The following is a 26,157-nucleotide window of genomic DNA, read 5'->3' as shown; positions in this document are numbered from 1 at the left end:
CCCCTGTGAGGCAGCACGCTTGGCTCTCGGCTTCCTGCCATAAAAGGGACCCATGGAAAGGACAGCAGTGTTATCAGTCCCTCCCGCCCCACCCCGTTCTCAAAGCCACTTCCCTCATCTCAGAAGAGGGACTTGAGGCCAGCTCAAGGGACAGTCCCTTCTCTGGGGACAGCTCATGCAGATGGCCGTGGCTATAGGGCCCCTTACCAAGAGCAGCCTGGCATCCCACAGTAAGAGAGGGTTGTTGGCTCTCTGTGGAAAGAGCGAGCTGAGTCCTCCCTCTGCCCCGGGTCCCTGTGATGGGCACACACAGACCCATGGCCCAGGTCCTTGAAGACCTGGCTACCTTACATCTGGATCCCTCTCCCCACCTGGGCCCCTACCCTCCTAGCAGCTCCAGGCTTCCCACACGGTCACCAAGTCCCCATTGTGATTCCAGGCTGTGGCTGAGGCATGAGATCTAATCGGGTCCTATCACCTGCATCATAAGAGAGGCAGGCCTGGGAAGGACCAGGCTCCCACAGACGGGCCTGCCTCCCTTCAGGGATGCTGGCTGACTCCTGGGCCCGGCAGAGCCTAGCCAGCTTGTCCTTGGGATTGGAGTCCCTCCTGTCAGTAAAGGGACATAGTGTCAGCTGATCCACAGGTTTTGTGTCAAGAGGGCTGTTTGCCCTTGACAATCTCTCAGAGGCCATGACGAATGCTGGGCGGAGCTTGTCTACAGCCCCTCGCCAAGCGCTCCTCAGCCCGCCTTAGAGAAGGCAAACACCCCTGGCAGAGTCATCATTAACCAATTACCCCAGCGCTAATTACAGGCTTCCCCGGTGCAGGGCTGAGGCAGCCCCAGCTGCCAAGCAGAGGCTCACTTGCCCCACCCCCCAGCCTGTGCCCACCTCGGGCAGGCAAACTCAGCCATCTCCGTAGAAGCCATGTCCACCCTCCCTCTGGGTGCAGCTCAGGGCAGGTCCTGCACTGGCCCACAGCTAGTGACCCTCAGAGATCAGCTGCCCTGCGGCCAGTCTATAGCCGATTCCCTCGAGCCCCAGGCATAGAAGCACCGGCTGGCCCTAAGGTGCAGGGGCGCGAGCTGGACAGCGGCTCTGAGGGCATAGATGAGCCTACTCAGAGCATTTAGAGAGCAGGCCCACAGCGCAGCCAGCCTGGGCCACAGGGTGAGGAGAGAAAGTTCCGGATTCAGGCCTATGCCCACTACTCCAGGAGGCTGGCTGGGGAGGAGACAGGGGCTTTCTCCACTGCTGAGTCACTGGCCATTGTGGCCGCTGCCATGGGGCTGGGCACATAGTTGAAGGGGGGAACCCGTGCAGCCCTGCTGGGGGAGCCATGCCTGCTGGTGGGAAAGCCCGCCATGACAGCACTCAGACCCTCATGGGGGAAGGGCGCTGAGGCAGGAGGCTTGCTGAGTACTGGTCCATCCACATCGCTGCCCTGGGGAGCCACAGGGCCTCTGGCTGGGGCCTGTGGGGGATCCCTGCTCTCCAGGCTAGGTGACGTGCTGGAATTGGTCTTAGAAGTAGCCACGTCCTCTGTTTGCACCACTGCGTCACTGGTCTTGCGCTGTGGAGTTCCAGCGGGGCTGTCTTCCGGTGATGAGCCCCTGAGAGGCAGGGCAGTGGCAGGCAGCGTGCTGCGCAGGATGTGGGGGACATCTTCATCTTTGATTCGACGCCAGGTCGTACCGGGAGCAGCTACCCTGGGCAGCGGCCTGGTCTCACCATCACTTCCCCGGCGAGTGGTCTTGGCCTGGGTGGTGGGCACAGAGACAGCGCTATCGGGTCTGCGGGACACACTAATATGTGGCAGGGATGCGTACCGCTTGACTGTCTCAGGCCGCCCAGGGGTCGCCCGTACAGGCAGGCGTGAGGGGCTCTCGGAGCTGGTACGTCTGGGCGCACGTGGTGCGAGACCTGGCTTGGTCTGAGGGGACCTCTGTGCTGCCAGGGGCTGCCGTGGGGATACCCGCAGCTCATCGCAACGAGAGGAGCAGAGAAAGACAGCAGGGAGTGCGGGCCGTCCACGGCGGGGCGAAGCAGCCTGGGAGGTGGAGGCCGTGGAGTCCGCAGAGGACAGCTCTGATCTGCGGCGCCGAAGGAGCCCTGGGGATTCCTTGATGAAAGTCAGCTGCCTTCGGAAGCCTGAGCGATCCGAGGACTCACTGCCACTGGAGCGAGCTGACGCCATACGCACCAGGCCCAGGCGGCTGCCACGTGCCCCAGGAGTCCCCTCAGCCCCAGCTCGGCCCCTGGAGCCAGGCTCTGGGGATGGTCTGGCCAGTGGAGGTGGCATTCGCCTGGCTGGCCTTTGCATGAATGGGATCCGCACAGGTGACTTCTGGGTCTTGTGTTGCTTAGCCAGAAGGGCCCGCGCTGGTGACTTGGGCACTGGGGACCCCCCAGGGCCAGGCAGAGGCCCTCCTGTTGGAGTGGCCAGAGGGGACCGTCTAGGCAGGGGCTGGGATGCTGGGGAGGTCTGTGAAGAGCTTGAGGACGGGGTCTTGGTGAGGCGGGCTGGAGGAGTGGCGCTCCTGGGCTGGTGGCGCAAGGCTGCCAGCTCAGAGATCTTGCCGGGTCGGTGGAGGCTCCGTGAACGTTGTTGCTCAGGGCTGGGGGCTTTGGTGGCAGTTTCTGGATGAGTGGTGCCAGATGTCCCTGGCTTCTTAGGTGTGGTACAAGGTCCAGAAATACCTTTGGACTGAGCACGGGAGGCTGGGCCGGTTGAGTAGATCACTGTCCGTCCCCGGAGCATGGTTGACTCCCCTGCCATCATTTTCTGGGTACCCTTTGCCTTCTCGGAGCCACTAGGAAGCCGGGGACTCCCAGTGATCTTGGTGGAAGCTGTCCCCCGTTTCTCAGGACGCCAGGCACCTCCAGCCTCTGCTGCAGGCTTTCGCCCTTTCCTGAGCTTGGAGGGCTGGAGGGTGGAGGACACCCCAGACACCAAAGACAAGAGGGAGTCAGACTCAGAAGACGCCTCCAGGCTGGCTTTGGCCGCTGCCTGATGCAGCCACGTGACGATGGAGTTTGCGCCCTCTTGGATAGCCTGCCACTCCACGCTGTCTAGGTCAGAGGCTGGATCAGAGCCAGCCACCTCCTCCTGGCATTTCTGGGTTATCTCAGTGGGCCTTATGTCTGACCTCATGGCTCTGGGCTTGCGACGCCGTGAGCCCGGTACCTGGGTCCGGCGCCTGGGCATGGCCAAGCTGATACACCTCTGCAGAAGTTCCTCTTCTGCCCTTGGGCTAGGAGAGCTGACCTGTTCACTGCCCTGCTCCGGGCCTCGAGCATGGCTGGCCGGCTGTTCAGAGGCCTCAGGCTCACTGAGGGAACTAGCTGAGGAAGTCAGGGAATAGCAGGGCGGGGTCTCATCCACGATCAGTCTGGGCTGGGCTCTCACAGGGAGTGTGGCAGGCTGGGCCACCCTGGATGGAGTCTCCTTTCTGCCTGTGGGTTTCTCTCGCTTTAGAGCCCGTGGGATGGCGGATGCCCGCCGAGGTGGTGGTGCAGAGGCTGGTGGTTCCTCGTCAGAGTCATAGAAGCAGTACACAGCTTCCTCTGTGGGTGTTGTGAGGCATAGCGACTGCAGGGCACCGTCTCCGCGGGTCCGGGTCTGGCATGAGCCATCCCTGTTGGACCGAGCACTCTGGGGTCGGCTGAGGGGTAGCTCCAATCCTGCCCGGTTCCTACTGGGTCCCCGGGTGTGTTCTGTGCTTTTACCAGCACCTGCTGCCTTGGGCCGGTGAGATCGGGTCTGCCTGGCAGGGGCAGCTCGGCCTGTAGGTTTCTGCCTGTCCCCAGGCCTGGCCGGCTTGTCCCTGGAGGGTCCCTGTAAGGTCTCATCACTGAGCGAGGCTGCACTGGAAAAGTTAACGGGTGTGCCCTCTGCGGAGTCCGTGCCCGAGTCATCACCCCGAGCCGGGGCGGGCACTAACATGTACACAGGGACTGGCAATGCGCGGCGGCCAGGCACCAAGGCTGAGGCCACCTTGCGGAGCCGGGGAGGCATGGCTGCCCCCAGACATTCACGCAAAGCCTCCAGTTCTTTATCAGCTGCTGACCGAGCCCTAGAACCAGCTGGTGCTGGGCCATCCAGGCGGCTGGCAGCCTCGTCCCTCCGACGATGGCCCCCACCACCCACCGCACGTTCTGGGCAGGCTGGTGGCCTCAGACGCAGCTCCACATCCTGCTGAACATACAGCTCATGCAGGGCCAGTGCACTGAGGCTGGAGGCGCAGGAGAAATTCTCGTCTGGCTTCTCCACTGTGAAGCGAACGCTGCCCGCGTCCAGCTCCGAGGGCGGCTGGCATCTTTCTCGACAGTCCGCGATGTCTAGGAAGCGTTTCACATAGCTTTCCCACTGCAGGCTGAACTGGCTGGTCTCAGGCTGCCCAGGAGGTGCCGGTGGCGTCTTGCTGCGGCTCGGTGGCATCGTCTGCCCGGGGCTGTCTGGCAGCTCGCTGGGACTCACTGTGCCACTGCCCAGCCCACTGCACGGGTCACTGGGGATGGAGCTGGCAATGGAGCGGCTCTCAAAGCTGCCCAGGGAGCTCACGGAACTACAACGGCTCAAGACCAAGGGTGTCTCCTGGATACAGTTCTCAGATGAGCTGGATGGTGTTGCATCCTCCACCCCAAGACCTCGACTGCGCCCCCGCTGCGGGGCTGGGATGGACACTGGAAGAGAGGTGGACCCGGATGCTCGCCACGCCCTGCCCAGCTCGGCCTCACCAGGACCAGCCTCCTCAAGCCCCTCCAGGGATGAATCGCTGTCAAGGTTCTCCGCCTGGCTGGGGACGGCATGGCCCGTGGAAGACAGAGAGGACAGAGAGCTGCACCTGGAGAGGGACATCGGCCCATCCTGTGCCACCAGCTTCTGCAGCACCTTGCTAGCTACGGGCAGTGGAGAGGCCACCAGTTTCTCAGGGACTTTGCTCAGGCTGTCCGCAGGTATCCATGCCTGTTTCCGAGCCCCCGGGGAGGTTCCCGGCCCAACCAGGGGTCGGACACCTGCCCCAGCGGCCCCATCGAGCAGTGGAACGTGCTGATAGGTTGGGGATAACTTGATTGTGCGCACTCGGGCATCGGTGGCTGCTGTGTCCCGGGCAGGAAGCTCAGCCCGGCTGGGAAGGTCCAGGTCCAGTCGGCTGGGCCGAGTCTGTCCGCGCACAGGGTCATCACGGTGCTCCGCCAACGCAGCCAGCGGGCAAGGCGTCATGTGTTCCCGGGTACAGTAGCCATCGCTGGTGCTACCGCTGTTCAGGCTATCATTAGAGAGGCTGGTGTGGGCCGCCTTGAGCCTCAGCAGAGGGTGCGCCCTGCTGCCAGCATCACGCCGCCCACCCTCGGTGCCCCGGCATGGAGAACAGGACTGAGCACGGCCCTCCCTTGGCGCCTCCTGCCCAGGGTCCCCCGAGCTGAGACTGAAGCTGTCGTCTGATGAGGTGTGCAGGGCAGAGATGTCCTCCACCAATCGGTCGATCCGAGCCACAGCCAATGCCAGCTTGGCCTTGGCCTTGGCAGCCACAGCTGCCTCCCCACCAGCCTCCTTCTCGGTTTCTAAGCCACCCTGGCGGGCAGGTGGGGTGCGGGCCAGTGCCTGGCCCTGAAGGAAGGGACCGCCAAGGAACATAGACATCACTGCTGGGCTGGCGGGCTCGGCTGTGGTGATCGCAGCAGCCAGGGATGGTGCGTCATCGTCGTCAAAGCAGCCAGAATCAGAGGCATAGTCCTGTACCAGCCCATCCAGGTGGCGGAGGGGTGGCAGGGGCTTCTTTGAAGTGGTCTCTGCCTCAGGCAGACCCTGCTTCTCTAAGTGACCGAGTGCATGCACCAGGTGCCGAGTGTCCAACTCAGCTTCCAGAGCTCTCTGCTTGCGGACGTACAGACTGGGCACGCAGGTGCCTGGGGAGACAGCCATGGCTGCAGCCTGATACTTGGCGGGTCGGTGGGCTAGCAGGTTCCGCAGAGCGGCGGCGCTACCCATGGCGATCATCTTGTGTTTGGAGTGAACGAGGTTGCGTAGCATGCCCACAGCCCCCAGGTCCCACAACAGTTCCTGGTCGCGGGGGCTGCGGGCAGACAGGTTCCAGAGGGTGCCGCAGGCATTGCTCACGATGGTCAAACTGTGGGACGTGAGATGCTGCAGCAGTGTCTGCAGGCAGTTGTGGTCACGGAGCACCTGCCTGGGGGGGGGGAACCCAGAGAAAAGAAAGGTGGGCTTTATCCCAGCCCTGCAGTGCCCACCATACACACCACACTGCCATTCGCGCCACACCCTACACGAGAGCTGCTCTCCCAATGTCCCCAGCCCAGCAGTCCCAGCCTAGCCATGCTTGCCTGACTCAGCCACTCCACTATGCCGTTTGTTCAGTCATGCCCACCCCTGGCCACCCATATCCCCAGCTCCGCTATACTCACCTCTACCTTGCTGAACTCTTAGCCAACCAAGTAAATCAGGTCCACGCCTGTCTTTGATGACCCCGCTCAGCCAATCACAACGCTACTTCGCTATGCTCTTGGCTTGCCCCGCCTCGCCCCGCCCCGCCCCATCCATACCAACTCGTCAGGCCTGTGTTCAACCAAGCCCACCTCCACTTTGCCCCCACTAGTTGCAGGACCCCAGCTTGCTAGCAAGGCTTAGCCACGCCCCTGCGTGCCCCGCCCACCAACACCAGACTAGAACCTCTAGATATGGCAGATTAAAATGTCCATTCTTTAGGTGTGAATTTGAGAAAAAAATAAAATAGCTATACCATAAGCTTTCCCAGCCGCGCTGTGTGATTCCCCGCAGATGTTTGGGTTTGTTTTGTTTTGAGGAAGATCTGAGCAAGCCGAGGCTAACTTTAAACTCCATAGCTACCTGAAGGTCGCCTTCCTGTGCCAGGCTTATAGGTGTGTGTCCTGCACCTCCATATCTGGGTTATGTATTTGGTGGGGTTTTTTTGTTTTTGTTGTTGTTGTTTTCAAGACAGGGTTTCTCTGTGTAGCCCTGGCTGTCCTGGAACTCACTCTGTAGACCAGGCTGACCTCGAACTCAGAAACCTGCCTGCTTCTGCCTCCCGAGTGCTGGGATTAAAGGAATGCGCCACCACTGCCTAGCCTGTTCATTTGTTTTCAAGACTTAATTTAAAAAATTTTATTTTATTTTATTTCATTTTATTTGGTTTTTCGAGACAGGGTTTCTCTGTATAGCCCTGGCTGTCCTGGGACTCACTTTGTAGACCAGGCTGGCCTTGAACTCAGAATATCTGCCTACCTCTGCCTCCCAAGTGCTGGGATTAAAGGCGTGAGCCACCACTGCCTGGCAATTTTAAAATTATTTTTAAAAAAGATTTATTTTCTGGGTAATGGTGGCGCATGCCTTTAATCCCAGCACTTGGGAGGCAGAGGCAGGTGGATTTCTGAGTTCAAGGCCAGCCTGGTCTACAGAGTGAGTTCCAGGGATACACAGAGAAACCCTGTCTCAAGAAACAAACAAAAAATTTTATTTATTTATTTATATAAGACACACCAGAAGAGGGCATCTGATCCCATTACTGATGGCTGTGAGCCACCATGTAGTTGCTGGGAATTGAACTCAGAACCTCTTGAAGAGCAGTCAGTGCTCTTAATCACTGAGTCATCTCTCCAGCCCAATTTTAAAATTCATATCATTTTATTTCATGTGTATGGGTGTGTGTCTGTCTGTGCACCATGTGTGAAGTGCCCACCAGCAGCAGAGCTCTGGAACTTAAGTTACCTATGGTGAGCTGCCCACCCTGCATGCTGGGAACAAAGTGGCACATATGGACAGTTACTAAGAAGCACACCATACCTGGCCCCACCTCTTTTCTTTCCTCCTTTTCTGAGAAAAGATCTCATTTGACAGTCCTACCTGGCCTGGAACTTGCTAGAAGCCAGGCTGGCCTTAGACTTATAGGGGCTGGGGAGCATGCCCTGCCACGTCTGCCTTATTCTGAACATTATCTAGTAATGTGGTTTATGTTATACTGTGTATGGTCATTATGCCTGGATGTTTATCTGTGTGCCACAGGTGTGCCTGGTGCCCACGGATGTAAGAAGGGGGCACAGGATCTCGTGGAACTGGAATTAAGGGTGTTTGCGTGTCACCATGCAGTGCTGACAACCAAACCCAGGTCTTCTGCAAGAGCAGCCACCACTGCCCCACCATCTCCCAGTCCCGGCCTCTGTGTCTTGGGCGGATCATGATGGGAGCTGACCTGTAGTCCTCCCGTGTGGCAATGAGGCTTGACACGTTGCGCAGGATCCCACCGCCACTCTCGATGACCGCCAGAGAATTCCCTTGGCAACGGTATGTGAGGGTGCTTACCAGGAAAGCCAGGGCGCCGCCCACCTGGCAGATGGCCGCCTTGTTCTCTGTGCTGTGTGCCGACAGGTTCCACAGAGCACTGAGCACGCTCTTTAGGGTGGACTCCTGGGGTGGGAGGGAAGAGGGGTCAGCATGAGGGGTGTAGTCACTCGTGGGCCCGCCACTACAGCCAAAAGATTTCCCACAGAATCAACAGCCCAGCCTGGTGGTGAAGGTCTGTCATTGTGCACTCAGGAGCCTGAGGCAGGAGGATTACAAACTCCAGGCCAGCCTGAAATATCTGCAATGTGAATAATAATCAAAAAGAGCTGCTAAAGTAGCTCTAGGGTGGAGCCCCTGCCTAGAATCGCCCAGCGAGGGGCTGGGGGCGTGGCTCAGCAGTGAGGAGTCGCCCAGGGAGGGGCTGGGGGCGTGGCTCAGCAGTGAGGAGTCTATGAATGTACTTTCATTCTCCGCGCGCTGTGGTGTGTAGGGAGGTTTCAGAGCTGTAGGCTGGGAGTCCTAGGCTCATCCATCCAGTTTACCTTGGTTTCCCCAGAGACAGGGTGCCCATCACCTGCCCCGATGTCTCTCCCCACTCTGAGCCTCTGGTGGTGCCCTCTGACCTCCCCAGTTCCAGGCTGCCCATGCTCACCTTGGAGGCCCGCAGCACACATTCCATCAAGGCAGTCATGCTGCCAACCTCCCTCAGCACCTTCTTGCTATTGATGTCTGCCCTCCATGACAGATTACGCAGAATACTGGAAACAACCTGACCAGGGTGGGAGGGACAGCTTCAGTGGACCCAGAGCCCAGGTTCCAAAGGCGTCATTTCCTCCCACCCACTGTGACCCTGGAAGATGGCTAATAACAAAGCTTAAGGTATTATTCTTAGAAGTGGTCGGGTGGAGACCTCTGGTAGTCGTCCCAACCCAGGAGAAGCAAGCCAAGCCTGCCTCTACCCTGCCCTGCGTACCTGATGCAGCTCCTCACTCTCAGAGGCAAGTTGGGCCACAATGGCTTCCATGCAGCCTCGGCGGGCACACAGTGTGGCCTGTTGGGATTGACATTGAACAGCTGAGGTCACAGCAGTAAGAACAGGGGACTCCCCAGCCCCTCCTCTCCCTTCTCCCGACTGGCCAGCTAAGGAAAGTGAGCCTCAGACAGAAGGACACATCTGGACTCTGCCAGCCCAGAGGTCACAATTCTCCACACCTTGGGGGTCAGGGAGTCAGCGTGGATGTGACCCCAGCAGAAAACCTTCCCAGCTCCTGCCCTCTCTGGACCACATCATCTACCTGTTCTACCCATCCATATACTGGGAATGCCTGTCCCCACCTCTCAGGGTCATAGTCAGTCTGAGGTTAGGTGGGGCGCACTCAAGATGGTACCTGACCCTTGCCCATCCTCTTCCCACCCCGGGAACCTTGTTGGCAACGTCTCCAAAGGTGAGGTTGGTGAGGGTCATGCCAGCGTAGCGGCGCAGGGCAAGGTTGAGTGGGTCCCGGGTCATCTTGTGCATCTCATAATCCACCTGCAGTAGTTCTGCCACAGCCTGCAGGCCCCCTGTAGGTGTGGGAAGGGAAGGTGGGTGTCATGGAAGGGCTGAGGCCGGCCAGAGGGGCCAGTCTCCCCATCCCGTACACACCTACCTTCCCAGTTCTTTATAGCCCCCCACAGTCCCCCACGGCTCCGCCCATCCTCTGTAATGACCTCATGGCATTAAGAGAGGTCAGCCAACAGCTGTGACTAAGGCCCAGCAGAGGACCCTAGATGGGACACTCACCTAGCTCATTCATAGCCCGACGGTATTCTTCGTCAAATGACAGCTTCATCACTGCACAGGTAGCCTGGCAGATCTGTGGCTCGATGGGGACAGGAGCTGTGGCCAGGCGTGAGGTTAGAGTCTCACTCCTGGCGTGATACCCACGTTCTCCCTTGCCTCTCCTCATGCTGTACCCACTGCTTCAAAATCTGTGGCACGTCAGACACTGACTAAAGGCCTCCTATACAGACGTCTCACAGCAGCGGTGTGGCAGCTGCATACATACCTCCGTAGCAAGTCAGGTCAAAGAAACCTGCTGTAGTGCTGGTGGCACAAGCCTGTGACCTTATAGGGCCTACACTATAGGGCAGGTTCAAGGCCAGCCTGGATAAATTAGTGAGACCAAAAGGAGGAGGACTGGTGGCCTGGATCAACAATACAGCTCCTGTCTAGAATCCCCCAGTGAGGAGCTAGAGGCCTGGTTGGTGTGGAGCCCTGCCCAGAATCCCCCAATGAGGAGCTGGGGACGTGGTCTGGGTGGAGCCCCGCCTAGAATCCCCAGTGAGGGCCTGGGGGCGTGATCAGGGGTGGAGTTCTGCCTAGAATCCCCTAGTGAGGGGCTGGGTTTAAGGGTATAGTCAGGGGTAAAGAGATTCTTGTTCATCCCTTTGCCACACTGTCTTAAGGTCCCTTGGGTTCGGCTAGAAACAGTAAGAAGGTGCGAGGCTTTGTTGGTCCCCTGTCCCAAGTCTATCCAGGTCCTGTGGATGCGGCATACTCACTGTCTCCTGTACCACTTTCTGTCCCGCTGTCCCTCGCCTGAAGCCAGTCCCAGCAGGTCTCGCAGTAGGCTCGGATCTGCTCCAGCACATGCAGCACACGCATCTCCTTGCGTGCCAGGCCCTGATCCGGCTGGGAGAAAACGATGTTGTGCAGGGCCGCGTTGGCGCGCATGCGTGCATCTTTGGCACCGGGCGCTCCGGGGGTCCCTGCGCGCCCCATAGACCCAGCCTCAGTGCCATGAAGAATCTGGAGCAGCAGTGGCAGACAGCCCGAGCGGCGCATGGCTACACAGCTCTCTGGCGAGCTGGACATGGCCAGCAGCGTGCGCGCAGTATCTTCCTGGTCGCGCGTTGCCAACATAGATAGAAGCCAGAACACCACCTCCACCTGCAGGGGAACAGGGATGACTGCAGGCTCACAAGGGGAACTGTGCCCCACCACTGGTAATTGACAACTCCCCTTCAGAAGGTGGTTTTGTGGACCAAAAAGATGGCTCAGCAGGTAAAAGCCCTTGCTACCGAATCTGACGACCCGAGTTGTATTCCCAGGGCCCACATAACGGGAGGAGAGAAAGGACTTGCAAGTTGCCCTCTGACCTCTACATCCACACCAAAGCATGACCCGCCCCTGCAGGGCGCCCACACTAAGTAGGACTCTTTAGTCCCAGCACTCAGGGGGCAGAAGCAGGTAGATCTCTTGAGTTTGAAACCAGCCTGGCATACAGGGCAAGTTCCAGGTTAGCCAGGGCTACACAGTGGAACTTTGTCTCAGAAAAACAAAGACCTCTCACCTCACAGGGAGCCTCAGTCCAGAGCGGCTTTCTAGCAACGGGGGTTGCTTGGGGACCCCCAGCCCGCGACACAGGCAGTCCATCGTCAGATTTTCCCTTCTTACCTTGCTGTTGCCAGGCTGAGGGGTGCCATCCTCAGGGTGTGTGGGGACTTCTGCCTCCTGCTCCTCCTCCACTGCCACAGGCTTCACTGCCAGCAGAGCCTACAGGAAGAGCATCAGCCTGGTGGTTCAGGCTGCACCACGCACAGGCTGCGGACCCCTTCCTGGGCCCAGAATAGGGGAAGTCATCACCCCCTTCGGCCCTAGCTCTGTTTGTCTTGGTACCTGAGGCTCTGTCTGCTGCACCCGGTCCTGGGCTTCCAACAGCTCCTTGTCAATCTGCTCCAAGCGCGAAGCCCGGATCTATAGAGCAGAGAACCCGAAGTCAGCCCCTGACTGACCCCGCCTCCTCCCAGTCTTGGCTCCTCCTATCTTTGACTCCACCTCCTAATTCTCCGCCCTACTGCGGACTCCTCCCATTCAGCACTGCCCTCCACTCCCCGAAACCCGGGTGTGCACTCCCCGCACCTGCGCGCGCTGTACCATCTCGTCGGAGGTACCGAAGCGCTCCTCCATCAGAGAGCGGATGTGCTGGGCCTCGAACTCCAGCTGCTGCCGAATCAGATCCATCTGCATCGAAAACTGCTGGGAGGGGGCACGGGCTGTGATGAGGTGCGTTCTGACCGGGCCCCCTTACCCCCCCCCGCCACACCCCTGAACCTTCCTTAGGTGCGTCCCGGGAGCTCACCGTGTCCACGTGTGGCAGCTCATCCAAGCGCTTGGACAGGCCCTGGAGCTGAGAGTAATACCATAGCTTCTCCTTCTCCTCTTTCTCTATCTCGCTCAGCAGGAAGCATCTGGTGGAGGGGATGCACGGGACCTCCTTATGGGTGCCATTCTCAGGGACAACCGCCCCCCCCCCCCCCCCGCTCCCAGCTCCGAGGTGGGCATTGAAAGGAACTGAGTGGGTGAAGAAAAGCTAATTAGAAAGAGAAAACAAAACAAAACAAAACAAAAAACAACCCCTTGGGGGCTGAGGCCAGAGTTTGAGGCCTGACCACAGTGTAAACCTGTCGCAAACAAGCGCTTAGAGAAATGGCTTATCAGGGAAAGAAACTTGTGGCCAAGCCTGATGACCCAAACTCCATCTTCAGAATCCACATGATGGAAAGAGAGAAAGTGACTTGTGCAGGTCGCCTACATGCTCACTGGACCACATACAAATAAATATAACTGTTGATAAATGTAATTGGAAAAAGCTAGAAGCAGCAAACTAAGGGACTGTGTGCCTGCCTGCCATCTTGGCACTTTGGGAGGGCCAGAGAACTTGACCAGCCTTCGCTACTTGGCAAATTTGAGGGCTACTTGAAAGCCTTGACCAAAAAAACAAAAGAAAGAAAGAAAAAAAAAAAAAAAAAGATAAAATAGCCTGGCTGTGGTGGCACCTTCATTCTCAGCGCTCGGGAGGCTGAGGCCGGCTGATCTCTGAGTTTGAGGCCATCTTGTTCTACAAAACAGACAGAGCTACACAGAGAAACCCTATCTCGAAAAATAAACAAGTAACCAGCTAAAGAGGAAAGAACTGGAGATCCTAGGAAGACCCGAGAAGCATTCCCGCACCTGCTCATCTCCAGTATACACACCAGGTGTCAGGCTCAAAAGTCCCTTTTCATTTACCCTGTCACCCCAGCACCTAGGAGGCTGAGGCAAGAGACTGACCAGCCTGGACTATACGCTTTGAGACCCCTTTCTTTCTTTCTCTCTTTCTTCCTTTCTTTTTAAAGATTTATTTATTTATTATATATAAGTACACTGTAGTTGTCTTGAGACACACCAGAAGAGGGCATCAGATCTTATGTGGTTTCTGGGATTTGAACTCAGGACCTCTGGAAAAGTAGTCGGTGCTCTTAACCACTGAGCCATCTCTCTGGTTCAAGACCCCTTTTAAAAAAAATTTTTTTTTTGTTTTGTTTTGTTTAAATAGGCTGTTAGCGGAGTGGGCAAAGGTACTTGTCGGCAACCTAAGAATGCTGAGTTTGACTCCCAGAATTTCCTGGTGTTCTCTAAATCCACACATGTGCTATGGTGTCCCCAAAGAAATAAATGTGGTCGGGGAGCCAGAAAGGAAAAACAATACCAATCAACAAAACTCTCCATTTTACAGAGCATTCACCTGAGAAGTCATGCCACAGAGCTGACTTAAACTGTTTGTCGAGTGACCTCATGCAACCCAGAGGGGCTGAGCTGGGTTGCCCCCTTTGGCACTGCCCCTTCCACTGGCCCTGGGCCCAGAATTTTTGGGCTTCTGTCCTTCTATCAACAAAGACCTCCTTGAGGATCTCTGGCATTAGGCCTGTTTCTGAGCCCTGACTTTGGATGCGGCTCTGTCCCTAGAGACGCCTGTATGTCTCCCACCCAGGGATGGGGGTGGAGGCTCTTCTCTCCCAGGAGCCTTTCCTCTTGCCAGGAATGTCCTCATATCCTCTGCCCACCAGTTGGGGTCAGCCAGACAGGGATAGAGTGGAGATGAGTGAAAGAGCCTGGAGGTGGGTGTGGCTGGTTGGGGGCAGGGCCATTGCCAGCGACCCAATCCGAGGGCAGAGGCCCCTGGGGCGGGTCCTTTCCTACGCCCTCTCACCTCTCCTGGTCTAGTTCTTCCAGCAGGCGGATGGTGGCCCTGCTCAGTTCTCCGAAGCTGTCCTTGGATGGTCCAGAGCCGTGCACTGGGCTTCCCTCTGGAGTCCGGGAGGCAGGCTCCGGGCCCAGGGCGGGAGCATGGAACTTGAGGTTGTACAGGCTACTGATGTCAGTCTGAAGAGCTGGAGGGAGGGAGGCACTGGTGAAGGTCAGCGACCTGCTCTTGCTATATCCCTGCTGGCTATGGGCCGTTCTGGAAGTCACTCACCTTTCAGTTGCTCTAACACTTCTGTCTGCCCGGAGGACACGAGCACTCTCGCCTCCTGCTCCAGCTTGCCCTGAAGGTGTTTCAGAACCTCCTGCGGGCATGGTAGGGAATAGGTCTGTGAGCATCAGGGCTGCCCAGACACACAGACATCTGTCACCCTGACAGTCCACGTGCCTTGAAGACCCTTCCCGAGACATCGGCACTTTCGAGTCCGTCTTTCTGACCTATGCCCTCCATGCAGGCTCTCACCTTCATCCCAGAGGTCTCTGTCTCCAGCTTGGAGAGATGGCTGGAGTTATCCCTCAGCTCCTGCCTTAAGTGAGTGTTCTCGGCCTTCAGGGCCTCCACCTGGCGCACCAGCTGCTCATACGAGGCCACGGAGCTGGTCATTTTCAACTCCTGCAGTGTCTGGGGTCAAGGGGTCACAAGAGTGAGTGTGGGTCACCGGCTCCCCCTCAGAAAGTCCTGGACCAGAGCCCAGTCCCCCAGTCCCCCACCCATCCTGGGTGTGCCCCCGAGGCAGGAGTAGTCAACCAGTCACCTGGGAACCAGCATTTGAGAGAGACGTAGAAACAGGAGGAATTGAACCTGGGAGGCTATTTCATGTGATGAGTACAAGACTAACTGATGGGTGGACAGACAGGAAGACTATGGCACCTGTGCTGACAGCCAGAGGGACACACAGACGTCTGTCACCCTGGCAGTCTAAGTCAGCAGGGCCACCTGGAGGTCACTAGGCTCATAGACTGACACAGGAGAAGCTGACTGCAGACAGACAGACAGACGGATGGATGGACAGACGGATGGACAGACAGATAGGAGAGCAAACGCACTGGGAAGGAGGGGTCACTAGCTAGCCCAGAACCCCATGAAGGCCGAGGAGCCTTGGCTGAGAGAGCTATGGGCAGGAGGCTGGGAGGGTGGTGCAGAAGACCCCCGACTCACCACAATCCTCCCAGGTGTTTGTGTCCTGGGCCGGGACCCCCTGTGGCCCCACATCCCTCCACTCACGCAAGGGTCCCCAGTGGCTCTGTTCACGGCTCAGCAGCCTCCCGCCGGGATATCATGCCTCCCTCAGCTCCGTCACAGCCCTGTTCTTTGTGCTTCTGCCTGTCTTTTTTTCTCTCTCTCTGTCCAGCCTCCTCCCTCTGTCCAGTTGGCCAGCACCTTCTCCCTCAGCTTGGCTCTCCCTCCACAGCTACCCTGAGACCCCCACAACTGGTCCTCCTCCGTCTTTGTTCCCTTCCGTCTATGGGAGCCCCCTCCCTCCGCCTTTGTCTGAGGTCCACCAATAGCATCCTCTCGTCCTGAAGCATGGTGGAGTGCGTAACACCATCTCCTCCTCTCGGCTGCTCCCTCCTCAGGAGCTTCCTCTCCTTGCCAGCCTCGAGGCTTCATCCCAAACCAACCACACCCCCTCCCCTGCTTAGGTGACACCTGCTGCCCCCCCCCCAACACACATAACCTAATGCTCTTTTTATCCCTTCTTCTCTGGAAAGCCCCGCCCACCCTGATGTCACCCAGGACATGGGTAGGGGAACCAGTGAATGTCTAGGGTCTCAGCCCCTCATCATTCCATCCCCCCAGAGGACCTGCTGTGGTCATAGCCATGCCTTCTGCTGCTCTCTTCCTACAACAGCTGTTCCCCCAAAAGAGAAAGTGAGGTCCAGGGCTGAGGAGTGGAAAGTAGGGGGGGAGACAGATGAGTGGGGGGGGAGACAGATGTAATCCAAGTCCAGACCCTGGGATGCTCAGAAGTCCAGGCAGTTAGGCAGCACTCAGAAGGTGGAGGTAGGAAGATCAAGAATTCAAGGCTAGCTTAAGCTACATAGTGGGTTCATGACTAGCCTGGGCTACATATGGCTCTCTCTCAAAAGACCAAAAATTAATACAAACAAAGCAGTTCTCTCTCCATGCCTTTCTGCATCCACCTGAAGGGAGAGGAAAAACCCTGGCCAGTCCAAGGGCTGACGGAAGGTCCCAAGGGACCACGCTTGTCTTTGGGTAGGATGTCATTCTTATCCAAACCAAATTCGGGGTACCTCAGCTAGTCACCCATGCCAAACCAAATTCGGGGTACCCCAGCTAGTCACCCATGCCAAACCAAATTCGGGGTACCCCAGCTAGTCACCCATGCCCTGCCCAGCCAGAAGAAACAGATGAGGCTCTGCAGACATGGACATCCACACCCACATGCCGACCGGTGCAGACATTCTCAGTCCACACTTGATGCCCTTCCTTAATGTAGCTTGTTGTTTTGACTCCACAGGGCTACCAGCCCTCTGCTCCACGCTTACCCCACCAGGCCTCTGCACCTCTCTCACCAGGCCACTCCTCCTGCCTCTTCTTGCCTGCTATATACTGAAGTCACACTCCCCTCCAGAGGAAGCCATGAGGATTCCATCCTTGCACTATGGCTTCCGATGCCCTCGGGATAAGCCCTGACCCCCACAGGCACACTCATTCGGATTTCCGGATTCGGATTCGCTGGGGACAGAGATGCACTCACTTGTCCCCAGGTCTGCGCACCAGGCCACCTTTGACTCCAGTAGCCCCACAACCTACATCTTCCTACAGAAAGCGCCGCCTCCATTCCCAGCCCCAAGCCTCCATCAAGAAGCCATCTCGGCAGATGACCGGGAAACAGCAATAACGGAATATGGGTTTACAGAGCGCGATTCAGAGGAGGGAGGCACAACACCCAGAGGGGCGCATCTCTGATTTCCTGTCATCCCATTCCCTCTACAGAGAGGAAAAGAAGCAGACCAGAGCACACAGCAATTCCCCAGGGGCGCACAGCATCCTTCTCTCCTCCATTCCTTATGCACCATCTCCCAAGGATCCGGTGTGGGAACCGTGAGTGTGTGTGTGTGTGTGTGTGTGTGTGTGTGTGTGTGTGTGTGTGTGTGTGACCAGCCGCAGCGCCTCAGACACCTGCCTGCCTCATCCGGTCTCAGTTTCCCCTCAGCTCCTATTCTGCCTTTGAATCCGTACTGACAGGGCGCGGCAGGTCGCGCCCCTGCCCTCCGCCCAAGGGAAGACGCACGGCTTACTTGCGTCTGGGGTAGCTGTAAAGCCCAGGGCCTTCTCCCTCCTCTTGGCTAGGTTTACAAGCCAGACCTGGGGTGTCTAGGTCTCCGGGGGTCTCGGCAGCACAGGCAGAGAGGGTTGTTCCAGAGGGACAAAGCCGCATCCCGGCCTAGCCAGGAGGCGCTGCCGCTCTGGCGCTGGGCGAGACCACTGCAAGCGAGCAGGGGAGGATGCGGGATGCAGGGGCCTGGGCCAATGGCGGTGCGGGAAGACGAGCTGGTGCTATGGTGACAGCCAATAGCAACCCGGGCCAGGTACCCGTGCTGACCGTGGGGCATCGGGCCTTGCCTGGAGCTCAGGGGCCGATGGGGGTGGGGGGTGGGAACAGTAGGATTGGCAAACTCCTTACCAAGGGGGGAAGGAGGCGCCCCGAGGACTAAGACCCCAAGCAAAACATCAAACTGATATATATTACATCCAAGTCTTGGGAGAGGGGATCACTCAATCCACCTGCCAGGCGTGGAAGTGTCAAGAACGGAGGGGCTGGGGACAAGCAAAGCCAAGAGTGTCCTGAGGTCCCAAGTAATCTGGGACTTGGAAAGTTGGGAGATGGGCAGGCACTCCGGGGAGAGATTGGCAACCTCTCCCCATCTTTTTCCAAGTACCAGGGTCTGCCATTTCCTGTGACAGTTCCTCTCTGTCTCTGTCCCTGTTTCTATCTCCCCTTCCATCTCTCTCCAGCTTCAGCTCCATGATACGCGAAGGGTTCTTGAAGGTGCTTAACCTGCAGAGCCTGGAGCTGGAGAGATGGCTCAGTGGTTAACAGTGCACATTCTTCTCCATTGGACACAAGTTCGGATCCCAACAGCCAGGTCTAGTGGCTCACAGCCGCCTGGAACTTCAGTTCCAGGGGATCCCACACCTCTAGTGACTGCTTGCATGCGCGTGCGCACACACATACACACACATACAGAGAGAGAGAGAGAGAGAGAGAGAACCCAGGATTAGTTTCTGGTTGCCAGCCCCACTCACGGGACACAAAGGTTGTCGGTACGGGAGAGGCAGCTAATGTGGTATTTTCCTATCTGGGGGACTCGGAAAAACCATGGAGTTCCTGCTCCTCTGTGGACGTGAAGGTGTTACAGGCTAGCCAAGGGACCTCCTTATCCCACAGTGTCTCTAGGCAGTAAATGCCTAGAGCAGCAGGGACTGAAAGGGTTCCGGTCAAGGCGCAGTTGCAGTAACAGCAGCATCCAGAGTTGGACAGAGCTGTCCCTGCTGACCCAGGAAGGAGGTGGCAGAGGGGCTCTTGCTGGAGCTGGGGAAGGCTGTTCTCCATGTCTGTCATCCCAGCACTGAGGCTGAGGCAGGAGAACTGCATGGAGTTTAGGCTCAGCCTGTGCCAGGGTCAGGCCCTGTGTCAAACAAAAGGCAGAAGCAAGAGTTGGCATGGCCCACTAGTAGTCAGCTCGGGGGCCAAGAGGGCAAGGTGCCCTGCAGGCATGGAGAAATAAGCAAGGGCGTCATCCAGGCATGGCGACCATCCGCACAGCCCTGGAGGGGGCATGGAATGAGATAAGCCAGGGCAAGCCACCAAGCCTGGGAAAGCTAGGAAGGTCCTCATGCAATGCAGAGTTGAGAAGGCCTGGAGCCAGGGTGGGGGTGGGGTACAGAGCCTTTTGGCTTCAGCTCTGCCTCTACCTCCCTTGGGCATACCTGTCTCTGGCCTCAGTGTCCAGCTTGGGTGGGAATCCCGGACACCACAGCTCGCCGGGGCCTCTCAGGCAAGGGCTGGTAGGAGGAAGGGAAGACTGGCCACTCCCATACAGACAAACTGAGGCTTGGGCTAGGAAGCACTCAGCTTCAGTTCACACCACAGCTCCATTCAGGTCTCTGGGGAGGAGGGCTTTTCTCCTGCCTTCTCTCCTTGGAAGGCTATGGGGACCCATGGGCAAGATGCCCTCAGCACCAAACCTTTAGAACATTCCTCACTCCTGTCCCCCTCCTTGCTGACGAGGCACAGACACGCCCAGGCACCAAGTACCTGAGGCTTGACCTTCAAGTGACACAGGAGACCTTGTACCTGCTGGCCAGAGCCCAGTGCCTCCCAGCTCCTGGGCACTCCAGGCTTCCCAATGGGCCACGCACCCTGGGACCTCTATCCATGAAACTACAGGGATCACTGCAGGGGCCACTGGGCCTCTCTGATGACCGCAGGTGTCCTCTTGGTGTTCCATCAACCACCCTCCCCTAAGTGGGCTCCAGGGGGTGCCTGGTGGGCACAGAGGCAGCTGCATGGCCACATCATTTGGTCATGGCTGTGGGCTGGGTGACAGGGCACAGCCCTAATGGGAGGAGTTAGCTGCCGCTGGACCAGAGTAATGGCCCTCAGTTCCCCTAGAAGGGAGCAGGCTGATGGCGCAGTCAGCCCCTCTGGAAAACCCTAGCACACAAGCTTTTCGTTGGCTCAGTCATGTGACCTTGACTGCTTAGCTGTGCCCCAGCCTCAGTTTCCCCTTACATGTCGGAACTGCAATACCCGCAAGGCTCAGAACAGAACCTTTGGAATGTCATAGTCAGTGGACGCTGAGCGGGGAGGCTCTAGCTCAGTAGTGTCCGCAGGGAAACTGAGGCCGAGGCAGTGTAGGGCGTGGTCGAGGCCTGCATCCTGCCCTGGCTGGAGCCTAAGCTTGGTGTGCACCAGCTGCAGCCCTCTGCTCTCCGGAGACCTGAGGGTCTCCGCAGAAGAAAGGAAAGAGAGGAAAGGAAAGGAGGTCTCCTGCTGAAGGATTCTCCCTCAAGGAAAGCCTGCGCCTGCGCGGGACGGGGGAGGGGGTCGCTGCAGTACAAGGGAGGGGAACTCAGCCCCATGCACATGCTCAGGAGGTTTCCTTGGCAACTGTCTCCAGAGCAACTACGAAAGACCCCCGACCCATTAAGTTGCCTAGCCTGACAGTTGAGTGTCCTCTACTGTCCTCGAGGCTGCCATTCCCACAGTCAGGACCTCATCTGGCTCTCCCCACACCCTCATCTCCGTCCAGGACTCCCTGCATCGTACCTGGTTCCCAAAGAAGGCTGAGTGCAGCAGGCTCAGGAGTCCCAAGAGCCCCATGAAGCTGCAGCCGCCCGGACAGCACGCGCCCCGCCCTCCACCGCAGGGATGGAAGGGGCGGGAGTATTGCGCCTGCGCAAAATCAGGGGCAGGAGGGGGTGTCACTACACTGATGAGGGGTGACCCAAGACTTTGGAGATGACAATATAAGTAAGATAGGATCTCTATGGGTAGAGCGACAAAGCATATATCTAATGGGCCTGGAGCACCCTAAGGGTTGGAATCGGTCCACTGAAGAGGAGGGGACCCATGCAGAATCCGGGTTTGTGGGAGCTAGAAGCGCCACCTTGTGGCTATGACACCATGCATCTGCCTGTGGATAGTCACCTGCGTGCCCCAGATACCCGCTAAGATTCACAAATCATTCAAGAAAAATGTTCTGGGTGCCAGCCTTTGAGCCGGGCACAGGGCATGGAGGGGATCCGCTGGATGTGGACTCTGTCTTGTGAACGTTACTGAAATACTGTGTGCTCAACCCTGTACAGTAGGTAAACAGGACCAGAAGCCTGGTCTTTGGCTACTCAGCAATAAGCAAAAAGTTAAAAGTTGGCCATGTAGGGTGGCACTTATCTTTAATCCCCTCACTTGGAAAGTAGAGGCAAGTGGATCTCTGAGACCATCCTGGTCTAGAGTCTCAGAAAAACAAACAGACTAAAAGCTGGGTGTGGTCCACTTGAGACTGGGGCGGGACTATCTGTTCCAGGTGCCAGGGATGCCATCTATGCAGACTCTGATCTGCCTACCACAGGAGGAAGTGTGTAGTAGGCAACCACAGTGACTGCATTGTTACAGAGCTGGCAGAGGGGTTGGTGCACATCTAGCTCCCTTCTGCCAGGTGAACCTGGAAGGGTGCTGGTGTCTTGTGCAGTGGGAAGTAGGTGGGGCAGGCTGCCAGGTAAACTCCCACTAGGTGATGAACAGGTACAGGGAACCTGATGGAGAAGACTGGGCACCCAGTCTCCCAACCAGGAGCCAGGCTTGACTGCTCCCCCTGAAGCCTCCTAGGAGTCCCTCAGCTATTGCAGTGTCACCTGCCTGGTTCTGTGGGTGGGACTGATGACAGTGATACTAAGGCAGGAAGACACTGCTGTGCTTAACAATGTGTGCTATGCCAGCTGAGGAACCTGCCCCCACATGGTGACCAGGTCATCCCATACCCACTTCTGACAAAGTCACTAACTTGCGTATGTGCACACCCAAGCAGGAGCCCGTGGTAGATGGCTAGGAAGGAGGACTGGAAGCTTCCAGCAAACCCTCACATCCCGAGGTTCTCCAAGCAAGGCAGCCTTTAGTCCCAGGCCGATAGACTTACTAAGGAAAACAAGCCACTGACTGTGGATGACTAGTCCCAGCGCTAGGGCCTGAGGCCAGCCTGGTGAACTCAGAGAAAGCTTTCTGTCCTAGATACACAGGCCAAGGGGTTCTCTCCACTGCAGATATGTCAGAATTCCACAAGTAGGAAGAGCCTGTCACACTGCCAGCACGGGCTTTGGTGACATGCCTGAGGTCTTCCAGAACACGTGCTATCCCAGGTCACAGAAAGCCCCAGGAAAGCACCCTTAAGCAGGCTACAGCAGGTCCCCTTGTGTCCACTGTCACTGCAGCCCCCCCTTCCAAGCATTTCCTGCGGAGCCTCCACCTTCTCAGACCCAAACCCAGGGAGCGGCCCCTCACCCTTCCTGATGCTCAACTCTGGCTGGACCCTACTCTGCTGTGAGTGCTGGGCAGCTTGAGAGCGGAGAGGAGACTGCAGCAGAGATGGATGACGTGGACATGGCAGTGAGCCTCCTTACGCAACTGCTCACCTTCCTTCTGGTGGACTCTTGACAGCCACCCGGAGGCCTCCAGGTTCCACACACAGGGACAACCCAACCCCCAGAAAAAAACAACAACAACAAAAAAAACAAACAACCCAGAATCCAGGGACCAAAAACTGAGTCTTTATTGGCCTCGGCTACTTAAGAGGGATGAATCGGGAGGAGTGAGTGGCGCCGATCCCAGGCCGGCCGTGCTTCACGGGTTTGTAGGTGATGGAGAACTCGCCCAGGTAGTGGCCGATCATCTCAGGCTGCAGGTTGAGAGGAAGCAGAGCTGTGAGCAGCTGTGGCAGAGAACCACCACTCACCCAGCCACTCCCAGACCACAACTCACTTTGATCTCCACCTGGTTGAAGGTCTTGCCGTTGTACACGCCCACCATGCTGCCTACCATCTCGGGCAGGATGATCATGTCCCTCAGGTGCGTCTTCACCACCTCGGGCTTCTCCATGGGTGGCGCCTCCTTCTTGGCCTTTCTCAGGCGCTTGAGCAGCGAGTGCTGCTTCCGCCGAAGCCCACGGTTCAGGCGCCGCCTCTGGCGGGCGCTGTACAACTGCATCAGCTGCTCACTGTGGGAGAAGGGGGTGGTTTTAAGCCCTGACCGCTCCCAGGGTATGGAGACACCGGGATGTGGGCCACCCCCAGGGACAGCAGGCTACGCCAGCACCGCTCCCCCATCTCTTTCACACCCAGCAAGGAACATGCCAGGAGCCGAGGCTCACAGAAGACAGCCCAGCCAAGCACACAAGACCTCCCCAGCACGGCCGTCAACCGTCAGGGCACAGCCCTCTAAAATTACCAATCCCTGGCTGATTTTCCCCAAGGTCACAGAGAGGCTGTGAGCCCAGCCACGCGGGAGACTGAGGCAAGGTAGCTCAGTCCACATGAACACTGCACACAGGGACCGAGTTGGTAAAGCGCTTGCCTAGGAGGCTAGGATACCCCGAGTTTGATGCCCTGCACCACCGTGGTGGTGACCCAAACATAAGGGAGGTAGATAGAGGGTCAGGAGTTCGAGGAGAGCCTGGGATACACGAAACCCTTTTTCTTTTGGTTTTTCGAGACAGGGTTTCTCTGTGTAGCTCAGGCTGTCCTGGAACTCACTCTGTAGACCAGGCTGGCCTCGAACTCAGAAATCCGCCTGCCTCTGCCTCCCGAGTGCTGGGATTAAAGGTGTGCGCCACCACGCGCGGCTCCCGTGTGACATGGGCAAAGGTTCTGGCTCCATTTCCAGCACCACCCACAGAAAGCGACAACGTGCACACGGAGCAGCGCCCCGGCGGGACTAAGGTGACGGGGCCTCTTACTAGGACATGTCGAGCAGTTGGTCGAGGTCTACGCCACGGTAGGTGAACTTGCGGAAGGTCCGCTTCTTCTTCTGCTCCACTTCGGCCTGCGTGAGCGCGAGTCGGGATTAGCGGGGGCTCGGCAGCCTTTCCCGGGTGCCTCCTCCCGGCGACGGCGGCGGGGCGAGGGGACACAGCCCCGCGGCCGCCCGCAGCCATCCGGGCCCTTCCGCACCCGCCATCCGCAGTCCCCGGGGACCCGAGCACATCGCCCCATTCCCGGGCGAGTCCTGCGAGAGGGCCCCGGGAGGATGGCGACGGATACCCGCGAGCACAGAGCGCCGTGCACGTATACTCACCATCTCGGCGGCTACTCGGAAAAGGAAGTGTGAGCAGCGCCTGCGCAGTTGTCGCCAGCTCTGCCGGGAGGGCCCGCCTCCACCGCACAGCAGCTTCCGCTCTCCGGAGACTCGCCATTGCCCCCTGCTGTCCGGAGGCCAGAGCGAACGCGCCGCTACCGGGAGGGGCGTGGCTCCCTTTGGGGTTTTTGTTTGTGTGTCTGTCTCCCTGCTTTTCTTTGTCTTGGCTGTCTCTGTGTTTCTGTCTCTCTCATGTACAAGGTCTCAAGCAGTGATTCTCAACCTGTGGGTCACAGCCCCTTTGGAGGTGCCATATCAGATATCCTGCATATCAGATATTTACGATTCCTAATAGCGAAATATATACATACATTTTGGGGGGAGAGGGAGGTTCAAGATAGGGGCTCTCTGTGTAGCTCGGGCTGTCCTGGAACTCGCTCTGTGGCACAGACTGGCCAGAGGCAGATCCTCTTGCCTCTGCCTCCTGTGGGCTGGGATCAAAGGCCGGGCCACCACCATCTGCCTGACTTTGTATTTTTATTTTAAAACGGTCTTGGGTCAGGGTCTTACCCAGCCTATGAAACCAGGCTGTCCTCTAAACCAGACATCTGCCTGTCACTGCCTCCTGAGTGTCACCATGCCCAACTTAGCTTGTCTGCTTTTCTTGTGGGATGTGTGAGCGGGTTAGAAGACAATGTGGAGGGATCAGTCCTCTCTTTCCACCATCCCAAGGCTTGGCTTCAGACTCCCTGACCCAGTGAGTGTTTTGTTTTATAAAAAGATAGAGTGTATTTGGTGGATGGGAAGGTGTGTGGGGAGGGGGCGCCTCCCCAGGCCCATGCTGAGGCATCCTTTCCCCCCAGGGACCAGCCACACCACTGTATAGTATAGAATAGAGTTTATTCAGGAGAGGGGGAGGGGGTTTGAAAGAGAGGAAAGCAGAGAGAGGGGGTGGGGAGTAGAGGCTGGCCAAGAGCACATGGATGGGGGGAGGGGAAGAGGGGGAGGGTGCCAGGGCAGGAGAGCAAGAGAAGGGGCCAGGCAGCCCCCTTACAGTGAGTCAGGCACACCTGGCTGTTGCCAGGTCACTGTGGGGCAGAGCCTAGGCTAAATGCCAAGGGTGAGCCATGTCCTCCCCTACTTCGTTTTAGACAGGATTTCATTTAGGTTGGCCACAAACCTGTTGCGCTGCTGGAAATGACCTTTAACCTGTGATCCTCCTGCCTCTGCCTCTAGAGAGCTGGCATAATAGGTTTGTGCCTCTGAACTGATTATACTGAACCACTGATGTCCCTTGGTCAGGGTCCCATCTGTAATGGGATCCCACGCCCTCTTCTGGTGTGTCTGAAGACAGTGTACTCACAAATGTAAAGTGAATAAATAAATCATAAGAGGAGGGGGGGGAAGGAGGAGGACGAGGAGGAAATTAGATGTCCTGACAACAAAGATCAAACTTGCCCCAAGGAACTTGATGCTCCTAATCAGCAGGAAGTGGTCTAATGAAAATGTCGCTTCTTTTCCAACATGTTCTCTGTTATCTTGTGTTGGGGGTTAGAAGGGTAGAAGGAAAGAGGTAGAGAAGGATGGAAGACAGAGGAGCCCACAAAGCAGCAAAGTCCAGCAGAGGCATGTGCAGCATACAGAAGGCAAACAGTCTGTTTGAATTCCAGCACAGCCAGGGCTGCATAGAAAGATCCTTCCTATCTTTAAAGAGCGAGGAGAGGCAGGACAGTGGTGGCCAGGACAGCCAGGGCTGCAGAGAAACACTGTGTGAAAAAAAACAACAAAAAAAAAAACAAGTTGGGCAGTGGTGACACACGCCTTTAATCCCAGTATCCATGTACAACTGAACACATGATGCTGGGGACAGAGCCGGGAGCGGTTGTGAGAGGGGTAGGTGCTCTTAACTCACAGCTTAGCTGTCACCCTTTTTTTTTTTTTTTTTTT

General features: G+C 57.4%; 2 protein-coding genes across 6 annotated transcripts; both read right to left on the bottom strand.

Moving 5' to 3' along the window:
• Positions 1-634: 634 nt before the first annotated feature.
• On the bottom strand, positions 635-20,776 carry Apc2 (APC regulator of WNT signaling pathway 2). Of its 5 annotated transcripts, none has more exons than XM_029542135.1 (15): positions 20,695-20,776; positions 14,856-15,014; positions 14,607-14,697; positions 14,340-14,520; positions 12,450-12,558; positions 12,230-12,346; positions 11,987-12,064; positions 11,765-11,863; positions 10,870-11,257; positions 10,109-10,204; positions 9,749-9,888; positions 9,299-9,376; positions 8,978-9,094; positions 8,234-8,448; positions 635-6,196 (listed from the first exon to the last, which is right to left on the bottom strand). In XM_029542135.1, exons 1-15 carry the CDS (start codon positions 20,746-20,748, stop codon positions 1,210-1,212), a joined length of 6,909 nt encoding a protein of 2,302 aa, XP_029397995.1. In that variant the 5' UTR covers positions 20,749-20,776; the 3' UTR covers positions 635-1,209. The 5 variants fall into 5 exon arrangements, with proteins under 5 accessions (XP_029397995.1, XP_021059996.2, XP_029397997.1 ...); XM_021204337.2 differs by having other exon boundaries at positions 12,230-12,343; XM_029542137.1 differs by lacking the exon at positions 20,695-20,776 and adding an exon at positions 19,353-19,397.
• Positions 20,777-22,666: 1,890 nt separating this feature from the next.
• Positions 22,667-24,259, bottom strand: Rps15 (ribosomal protein S15). Its single transcript, XM_021205422.2, has 4 exons — positions 24,211-24,259; positions 23,873-23,958; positions 22,900-23,134; positions 22,667-22,816 (listed from the first exon to the last, which is right to left on the bottom strand). Exons 1-4 carry the CDS (start codon positions 24,211-24,213, stop codon positions 22,703-22,705), a joined length of 438 nt encoding a protein of 145 aa, XP_021061081.1. The 5' UTR covers positions 24,214-24,259; the 3' UTR covers positions 22,667-22,702.
• Positions 24,260-26,157: the final 1,898 nt, after the last annotated feature.

This window comes from Mus pahari, chromosome 9, assembly GCF_900095145.1.
Source record: "Mus pahari chromosome 9, PAHARI_EIJ_v1.1, whole genome shotgun sequence".
Lineage (NCBI taxonomy): Eukaryota > Metazoa > Chordata > Mammalia > Rodentia > Muridae > Mus > Mus pahari.
Note: the sequence above shows the minus strand (reverse complement) of the source record. Positions and strands in the feature narration are given on the sequence as shown.

Bases quoted from the DNA above. Each gene is read 5' to 3' on its own strand.
- Apc2 (XM_029542135.1), bottom strand. From the start codon at position 20,748: ATGGGGCTCTTGGGACTCCTGAGCCTGCTGCACTCAGCCTTCTTTGGG. The intron at 12,065-12,229 runs GTGCGGGGAGTG...TCTGCTCTATAG, and splicing joins AGATGGTACAGCGCGCGCAG to ATCCGGGCTTCGCGCTTGGA. The intron at 11,258-11,764 runs GTAAGAAGGGAA...GTTCCCCTGCAG, and splicing joins CTCAGCCTGGCAACAGCAAG to GTGGAGGTGGTGTTCTGGCT.
- Rps15 (XM_021205422.2), bottom strand. The intron at 23,135-23,872 runs GTAAGAGGCCCC...CTTCTCCCACAG, and splicing joins CAACTGCTCGACATGTCCTA to TGAGCAGCTGATGCAGTTGT. The intron at 22,817-22,899 runs GTGAGTTGTGGT...CTCAACCTGCAG, and splicing joins TCAACCAGGTGGAGATCAAA to CCTGAGATGATCGGCCACTA.